The sequence below is a fragment of the Pyrus communis genome, chromosome 8, assembly GCF_963583255.1.
Source record: "Pyrus communis chromosome 8, drPyrComm1.1, whole genome shotgun sequence".
Lineage (NCBI taxonomy): Eukaryota > Viridiplantae > Streptophyta > Magnoliopsida > Rosales > Rosaceae > Pyrus > Pyrus communis.
In genome coordinates, this window is record NC_084810.1 from 4,598,369 (window position 1) to 4,608,364 (window position 9,996).

Below are 9,996 nucleotides of genomic sequence, written 5' to 3' on the forward strand. Positions count from 1 at the left end.
TCTCGAATCTACAACCATGTGTTGGTATGCTATTGGTATTAAGAGAAATGACAGGAACCGATCCCTTATTAAAAAAAATAAAATTAACATATTTCTAATTAAAAAAACAAATTAAATGTATTATTTCACCGTGTTTATAACGTTGGCACCATTTGCACCAAAGTCCAAACAGTGCAACGCTCTCCCGATAATAAAATAAATAATAAATAATAAATAAAATTAAAAATAAATAAAAAGACAGTGCAACGCATAAAGCTAGGCGTTGGTTCCCCTACATTTATGCCCATAACCAAATTGGGAAGAAGTGCAATGCATAACGCGTAATTATTCAAAAGTAGCTAACATATCAACTGCCTCTTCAGCGACTAAATATCAATTGAAAGTCGTCACTAAAACTTTAGCAACCATTTTATATTTTATCTCTTTTTATTTTCTGAAATTTTAATAAGCTATAGTAGTAGTCATTGTCCTTACTCCTCTTGACTAAGTCCTTACAATATATACCAAGTAGGGTAGAATTTTTTCCCCTTTTATCCCTCCTATATATTTAAATAGTTACGATTACGTCACATCTACATTTTGTTTTGAATTTTATATATAGAAGGGGAGAGAATCCTACTCCTTTATTAAAAAAAAAAAAAAAATTTAACATATCTCGAATTAAATAAACAAATTAAGTCTATTATGTCACCGTGTTTATAACGTTGGCACCATTTGCCCAAAGTCCAAACAGTGCAAAGCTCTCCGGATAATAAAATAATAATACTAATAAACAGTGCAACGCATAAAGCTAGGCATTGGTTCCCCTACATTTATGCCCATAACCAAATCACAAAAACCACACCACTCACTGAGAGCCTCGATCTCTTAGTTTCTTAACTCTCTTCTTCCACTGCTCTGCTTCTCACCCTCCTGTCTCTTGTTACATAAAGTCCTCTTCTGTAGCAAAACCAAACTAGGGCAAATACTATGGAAGAAATCATATCCTCAAGCTTTCCACCCGATTTCTGCCAGGAAACCATATTTCAACAGCGCCTACAGTTCATAGTTCAGAACGTGCCTTAGTGGTGGGTGTATTCCGTTTTCTGGCGAGCCTCCAAAGACAGCAGTAGTGACCAAGTTTCCCTGTCGTGGGCTGGCGGACATTTTCAGTGCACTTGCGACCACTTGGCATCGAAAATAAGCAATCAAGTGAACCGGGAATTTGAAGCTCTTTTGCATGAGGACGTGATGGATTTGGACATGAGGCTGGTGGATCATGGAGATGTCACTGACTCCGAGTTGTTTTACTTTTACGCCGTTTCTTTAACCCAGTCATTCTCTGCAAGCCACGGTAATAATAGTGACAACATTCTCGGCAGGGCATTTGGTTCTGGTGGGTTTGTTTGGCTTGCAGGTGACCATGAATTTCAGTTTTATGAGTGTGAGAGAGTGAAAGAAGCAAGAATGCATGGAATCCAAACTTTGGTTTGCATTGCAACTCCTTGTGGGGTGGTTGAACTGGCCTCTTTGGATGTGATCAAAGAAGATTACGGTCTAGTGCATTTATCAAAGTCGCTGTTCGGATCAGACGGCAACAACAACAACAACAGGAGGCTCTCAAAGCAGCAGACCAGTCGTGAAGGCAATATACTTGATCCTATCCTAGAAAATGAACTGTTTTCAGCAGATCAAAATGAACTGACCCGGCAAGGTATGCACCAAAACTTATGTTAAATTCGAGAGCCGTTCGTTTTTTGGTACTTACCAAATACCAAAATATGGTACCTAATTTGTACAATGTTCGAACTTGCTTGGTTATTTGTCGATATTACCAAATAGTGATTAAGCTCTGAAATGGCATGGTCAACGATTAGTACCTAGTACCAATTACCAAACATTTTTCTTTCCTTTTGGTCATTTACTAAGTACATATTAGTTGCATAGGTCCATCAGTAAATTACACTGCGTCACCTACGTGTAATACACCTAATTTAACATGATGTTCAGTACTTCTTTTTTTCCAGATGCAGGTGGAATAAACGAAGCTGCACCTATCAATGTAGGAGGCTCATCACCAGAATCACCTTCTAACTCCGTTGGTAATTTCACCTCCGAGAATACTAAGAACAAGACTCGATCAAAAAACCGAGGAAGGTCATCAAACAATGGAGCTGCAAGTAGACAATCACAATTGTCAAACCACGTTGAGGCCGAGAAACAGAGGAGGGAGAGACTCAACCACAGATTCTGTGTCCTCCGGTCAGTTGTTCCCAATGTGTCCAAAATGGACAGGTTCGCTTTGCTTGCCGATGCCGTGGCGTACATCAATCAACTCAAATCAAAAGTTGAGGAGTTGGATGCCAAAGTCCAAGAACAACACAAAAGCCTAAAGCGGGCAATAATACAAGTAACAATCTTGATCATCAATCCAGCCAAAGCACCAGCGCTATAGTTGACCAGCATCATTAGTCTAATATTAATGCTAATAATAATACTATTAGTAATAGTAATAGGGCAGCTGCTGCTTCCGTTGTGGAAGTGGATGTGTACGTGAAGGTTATGGGGTCAGAAGCCAAGATACGTGTTCAGAGTCCGGATCAAGACTACCCATATGCTAAGTTGATGAATGCACTCAAGGGCCTAGGGTTACAAGTTTACCATGCAAGCATATCGAGCGTGAAAGAGTTGATGATTCAAGATGTTGTGGCAAGACTGCCTTATGGGTTCACTAGTGAGGAGGTACTGAGAAATGGTATTATTAAAGGATGGTCCCATTAGAAACTATAAATTATTTTATTTAATTTTCTAATAAGGACAATGATTTTTCATTGAGTAGTGCTTGTTGGACCTCAAAGTCATGTGTAAGTTGTCCCTTAGGAAGGGGGACCCCGGAGGAGATCAAACGTTTTAGGTAGGAATTGTACAGACTACTGAGTAGTCTAACTTTATATTTATTAAATTAAATTAGGAAAATATTTATTAACAAATAAGTAAAAATAACATTTTCCTAATTTAATTATAACTATTTATTTTTTGTACTATTGCGCAATTCGAATGATGAAGAAAAATTGTAGTTTGTGTTGATTTTTATTTATTTATTTTAAGAGTACATTTTCTTTTCATATGATGTGGAGACTTGCTTTTTCACCTTTTTATTATTTTTTTTACTTTTTTGGGAAGTGGGTAAATTTAATTACCAAACACAAATGAACAGTACAAGGTCCAAAGATACAGAAGCATAAACAAACAAAATAGGACCTGCCAAACTAGCCCAAAAGACCCAACAAACAGTATAGGCCCAAGCCCTAGAATAAAGCAACAGAAAACCGAAGCTTCCCTTGCAGCACCCGCCACCGAGCATCCCTACCAGCACAAACATTCGCCACCAACCAACTGACACCTCGTCGTTACAACATCCAACCACGAGCACCTGTCCGAACACAACCACACATACGAGAACCAAGAATCATGTAAAGGAAGCCCGTGGGATTCCACGAGCAACACTGCCAACAAAGGCAGATAGTGAGAAGGTGGTGATGTTGAACACCCAAGCTGGTGGGAACACCGAAACTCTACACACCATCTCGAAGAACTGCAACAAACTGCAATTTTGAAGTGGCTGTATATCGGAGCAAAGATGAGCAAGGAGGAACACCGATGTGGGTATGAAGAAATGGGCAGATTGGAAAGGAGAGCAAGGGAAAAATAGCAAAAAGGAAGACAACAGAACAAAGAAATTACGACCACCGACCCCAACAACAAGTCACACGTAAATATCTATAAGAGAGTGGTAAATTTTATCATTTTTTAAAAAGAAAACTAATGAAAATGGTTTGAAAACTTTAAGTTTTAACGATAATGACAAAATAAAAAGTAAAATGAATAGTACCATGATTGACTTTTTAATGTAAAAATGTGGTTTTTTATTAAAGTGAACAGTACCAAAAACTTTTCGTTAAAGTTCCTTTTTTTAAAACGCAGAAATAAATTCCATCTTTAAAAGTGTTCATAATTAGTATTGTATGTGACAGTTTTATAGTACTTAAAAAAATTAATTCGTTTCAACCAACTTTTTTAGTTTTAGTTTTCATCTTAAAATATTATTATCCAAAACTTGTCTCTTTTACTAAATTATGGCTGCATAAATAAGTGCCACCTATGTCACATCCCGGTCCGGGACGAATCACTTCCCGAGCCTGCTCCACCACCGTAGCACGATATTGTCCGCTTTGGGCTTACCATTCCCTCACGGTTTTGTTTTTGGGAACTCACAAGCAACTTCCCAGTGGGTCACCCATCATGGGATTGCTCTAGCCCCCTTCTCGCTTAACTTCAGAGTTCCTACGAAACCTGAAGCCAGTGAGCTCCCAAAAGGCCTCGTGCTAGGTAGAGATGGAAATATACATTTAAGGATCACTCCCCTGGGCGATGTGGGATGTCACAATCCACCCCCCTTAGGGGCCCGACGTCCTCGTCGACACACATGCGACCAGGGTTAGGCTCTGATACCAATTTGTCACATCCCGGCCCGGGACGGATCACTTCCCGGGCCCACTCCACCACCGTAGCACGATATTGTCCGCTTTGGGCTTACCATTCCCTCACGGTTTTGTTTTTGGGAACTCACGAGCAACTTCCCAGTGGGTCACCCATCATGGGATTGCTCTAGCCCCTTCTCGCTTAACTTCGGAGTTCCTACGGAACCCGAAGCCAGTGAGTTCTCAAAAGGCCTCGTGCTAGGTAAGGATGTGAATATACATTTAAGGATCACTCCCCTGGGCGATGCGGGATGTCACAACCTAAGTTTCGTGTTTAGTAACTCTAGATAAAATGAGACTTTTAAAACCTAAGTTAACAATTGAGACCCTTTTTAAGATAAAATTTACTAACTCTAGCTAGATGCTAAGCAAATGTGTTTGCGTACCTGTTTGTGGATGCAAATTTCTTACTCCTTGTTCTTGGACAAAATTACACTTACAAAACAAATAACACCTTAGGTCAAGGCCAAGAGCCTTACGCACCTACGATGAATGGAGGTGGGGGGACTTTGGCCGAAGAACCTCCGATGCCAAAGTTAGAATTTAGAGAGAAGTGTTTGGAGAGCTTTTGAGAGTTTTGTAAGAGCGTGGAACTAGGTTTTTAGAGAAAAGTGGGTCATATTTATAGGGCATGGCCGGTCATCTTTGGAAAAAGAGTGGCCGGCCCTTTATGTGTTTTTGGGTGTTATTTGGTGATTTAATTAGCAATTAATATATTGATTAGGAATAAATATATTAATTGGCTAATTAAAAGGAATGTTTTTTGGGAGGTTATGGAATGAAAGCTTAATTGATTAGCTAAAAGAGGAAAAAAGAGGTAAAAGTATATGGAATGAAATAGGTTTTGGGAATTACCTTGTAAAAGGGATTTAATGAGATGAATTTTGAATTATTACATTTTTTGGGCATTTTTGACTTGGTTGAGGGATAATTGCTCGCTGCTCGCGCGTAGGAATCCTAGTATGCCTCAAGGGTATTTTTGTTCTCTTTTATCCAAAAATCCACGTGTCGTCTTGTGATTATTTTTTGCTCCAGACTGTTCATTTTGTATAGGATAATATTTGGGTACTCACTGTTTGTTACTCACTTTTTGATTTTGTTCAATAATATTTTAACATGTTTTATTGTTTTAAAAAATAATTGACATATTATTAATTTTTCTTAGGTGTTAAAAATCAAGGAACACGTGATATTTTTCAATTGTGAGCTCATAAATGAGTACTAAGTGTTATCCTTTTGCATTAAGTGTTTGAGACTTAATCTAACAAGCCATTAATAAAACTGAACCTAATAATTTTTTTTTTTTAACAAGCCATTTTTTTTTTTTTAACAAATGATTTTTTTTTACATTAGGGGAAGAGGGTGGGCTTAGCATCATAATGGGCTAGCAATAATTGGCGAAAATCGAACGTAAGATCTCACACTTACAAGTAAAGAGGAGTATCACTACACCGTAGTACTAAGTGCCAATTGAACTCCTCCCTCCCTTTAGTGAGAGGTTTTATGTTCGAATCTTGTGGATGCCGAATTCGATACCAAATTAGGTTGTATGGCTTAACTGAATTCCTCCATTCTCTAAATGTAAAATATATTGTTATATTAAAAAAAAAATTGGCTACTGAACCTAATAATTGTTAAAACCGCATACAAGTTGGATTAGGACTATGCCTCATTTTGAGCTGGATAGAACCGAAAAAAAAAAAAAAAAAAAAAAAACCATTTATAAAGAGTGTTCATAGGAGACAGATATAAAAATGTCCTATTATATTTGTCAATAGAATCACAATCTGTCTTCTATCTCTTGGAAAAGGTTCCTCGTCGGATCATTTTTGTGAGGATTCCGAAGATCCCGTGATCATGACCGTTTATAATATATCGTATGATCAGAAATTATTTTTAAATTTAAAATTTAAAATTAAATATAAATAATACCTATTTTTCCCTATCTTTTGCGTAAATATAAGAGACAAAAGTTGGTCAGTAGATATTTACCTAATATAGTATTCAATATATAAGAACCTTTATCTGTTCCAAAATGATTTTTACTTACCCTTTCGTTTTGTTGTATTTGCAATTCCTAGCTTTTTTTTTCCTTGGAAATTAATATCAAATTTGAAATTTCTGGAATCTAGATTAATTTGAATTTCAAAAGTACGGAAGTTGTACGGCTTCATCTATATCAAGATAAAAAAATATACCATATCCATGGCTCTCTCTACATAATCCATATTTTTATAGCACTCATCTTTGTATTTAATGTATTTTACGGGAATTGGATATGAGAAAATAGAACCATATTTGAGTATTTTGTCACTTATTATTACGGTTTAATAATATGTTTTTATTGGGTAAATGCTATGAAGATTAAATTTGTAGAAAAAATGTTAGAAAATAAAAGATATAGAAGTTGATGATTGGTTTATTACTTAATCGTTGATAAACGTGTTCATTCTTATTGATAACACATCATTTAATTTACAAATTTTATCTTCAAATTTAGTCTATTTAGCATTATCTATTTTTATTACATGGTTGATTTGAGTGAGTACTTGCAGGGTAATGTTGTCGTTGGGTTCTGTGCCACAAGAAGGGCTTTCTTTAGCCCTGCACAAGTTCAACACATGCATGGAGTATTAATTCGACGGAACTGCGCGATGAGAATACGATGAACAACGTGCCGCCAGTGGTTTCTGTGCCGGCAGAACCCCATTGTTGAGCATGGGAAGGAAATGGGGTCAATGTCGAACCAGTTCGGTTTTTTGTTGGTGGTAGTTTGTGGTTTTGGTTGGTGGGTTGGTTTTGGTTTAGTGCATGTAATCAAAAAATCTAACTGTTTCCTTCACTAGCTTTCGAAATAATACAAATGATACCCAAGTGGATGTAATCAGTTATCTTTCCTACACGGTTGATCTGAAACAATACTTGCCGGATTGGGTTATTGTCGGTTTCTCTGCTGCAACAGGTAATGAAGTTGCTGCGCATAAGGTCGTCTCATGGAATTTTACATCAACAGCTCTGGTTGATTTGGATGAAACAGACAACACACCACTAATTCCTGCACCAAGCCCCGGTGTTCAACCCAAGTCAGGAAATGCCAATAGTGGACTCCTGATTGGTTTGGGTATTGTCGGGTCCCTAATCTTGGTTGGTGGGTTGGGTTTGGTTTGGTTCATTTTCTGCAAGAAGAGGAAGGCAGTTGAGGAACGTGATGAGAATCCTTTTCTTAATAACTTGATCGATGAGGAAATTGAAAAGGGGGCTGGTCCGAGGAAGTTCTCTTACCGCGAGTTGGCTCAAGCGACAAGTAATTTTGAGGAGGGCAAGAAGTTGGGAGAGGGAGGATTCGGAGTGGTTTATAAGGGCTTCATAAAAGACTTACACTCATATGTTGCTGTTAAGAAGATATCCAGCGGATCTAAACAAGGGTTGAAGGAGTATGCATCAGAAGTAAGGATCATCAGTAGGCTTAGACACCGGAATTTGGTACAACTTATTGGTTGGTGCCATGAAGAGAGCAAACTACTACTCGTCTATGAGTTCATGTCCAACGGTAGTTTAGATTCCCATCTTTTTAAAGAAACACGCTTGTTATCTTGGCCGGCAAGATACAAGATAGTTCAAGGTTTAGCCTCAGGGTTATTTTATTTACATGAACAATGGGAACAATGTGTATTGCACAGGGATATCAAGTCTAGCAATGTTATGCTGGATTCAAACTTCAATGTAAAACTTGGGGATTTCGGGTTAGCTCGACTTGTGGACCATGGAAAACAGTCACAGACAACAGTTGTGGCAGGAACCAGGGGCTACATGGCTTTGGAATATATTACCACAGGAAGGGCTAGCAAGGAATCAGATGTCTACAGTTTTGGAGTTGTTGCTTTGGAAATAGCCTGCGGGAGAAAAGCCATCGATCTCAGTTTAGAAAGTAGTCAAATTGAAATAGTGGAGGGGGTCTGGGAGCTTTACGGAGAAGGGAAATTTATTCAAGCAGGCGATCCAAAACTCAACGGACATTTTGATGAGGAACAGATGGAGCGCTTGATGATTGTTGGGCTGTGGTGTGCTCACCCGGATTTTCATTTCAGACCTTCAGTACAACAAGCGATTCAAGTGCTTAACTCCGAAGTTGCATTGCCTAATCTCCCATCAAAGATGCCGGTGGCCACCTATTTCGCTCCTGCAACATCACTCTCAATTTTTTCCACTGACACTATTAGTTCAGAAAGAGGTCAAACAAATTCTCAGGATATTGTTAAAGCACTCTAATTCTTCACAGTTCACCCCATCTTTCGCAACAACATTCCACTCCATCGACAACATTTCAGTCTCCGCAATAATCCCAGGTTAAAATCGTGATAAAACCGTATTCAAATCTTTCATTCAAACTGATACGATTGACAGCATTGCTGCATTTGTTTTGTAAATGTTTTAGTTGTTTACTATTTTGAAGCTATATCTTTAGACAATTCTATATAAATATATATGTAGCGAAGAAAATAGGTGAATACAGTTTTCCAAAGAAACCCTAAATGATTTTAGAGTCCAACCGTCAAATGATTTTAGATTTTAGAGTACGTATTCATCTATTTTGGAGCAAAACGCGGTCAAATGGAATACAATTATATATATATATATATATATATTTCAGTCCAACCGTCAAATGATTTTAGATTTTAGTGATTTTTGGTAGATATGATACCTAAAAGATAGATGGTTCGGATCGTTGAACATTTGGAGGTGGGTTAGTCTAACCGTCAAATGGGTTCAGATTTCGGTGATTTTCAGTAGACATGATACCTAAAAGATAGATAATTCGAATCGTTGAACATTACAAGGTAGGTCACGCAAAAACGTGTGTCAATCGGGACCCAAATAAAAATTGATCCGTCCTTAGTATACACACGCGCGCACACACATATAGATAGATGCATATATATATATATATATATATGATGAGTATATTTTATATTATATATTTAACACTATTTTTAGTATATTTTAGTTAATATTTTGGAAGAATTTTGATACTTTGAATTGTATTTTCAATATAGGACTTTCAACTTCCTCTGGAGGAAAACACGGTCAAATGGACGAATTTTGGAGTACTTCCAGTTAGAGGACGTTTGTGAGTCATTTGGCTTGATCGTGTCAAAATGGAATTTTTCTACCTAGTGGTGATTTTCTAGCAATAAAATAAAGGAGTGATGCGCAGTGTTGGAATAGTGACGTTTTGGGCTTGAATTACGTTTTTGGAGCCCAAAATGGCCTCAGATGGGTTTGTGGCCCTCTGAAGATGTGTTCAGAACGTCCTAAACTTTAAAAGAAGTTATCATGGGCCAAATTTGGAGGATATTTGAGGCTAAAACGTGGCTGGACAAGTACTTGGCAGATTCTCCTAGTTTAATTAGGATTTTATTTTCCAAGTTATTTTATTACTATTTAGTTTCCTAGTTAGAATAAAAGACCTTAGTTT

The 9,996-nt window shown here is 37.6% G+C and overlaps 1 protein-coding gene and 1 pseudogene across 1 annotated transcript; both read left to right on the forward strand.

Moving 5' to 3' along the window:
• The first annotated feature begins 969 nt into the window (after positions 1–969).
• On the forward strand, positions 970–2,869 carry LOC137743730 (transcription factor bHLH14-like; annotated as a pseudogene).
• Positions 2,870–7,343: 4,474 nt separating this feature from the next.
• Positions 7,344–8,789, forward strand: LOC137742809 (L-type lectin-domain containing receptor kinase IX.1-like; the record flags this gene model as incomplete). Its single annotated transcript, XM_068482762.1, has 1 exon — positions 7,344–8,789. A coding segment is annotated over one exon (1,446 nt), but the record flags the coding sequence as incomplete, so codon positions are not given.
• Positions 8,790–9,996: the final 1,207 nt, after the last annotated feature.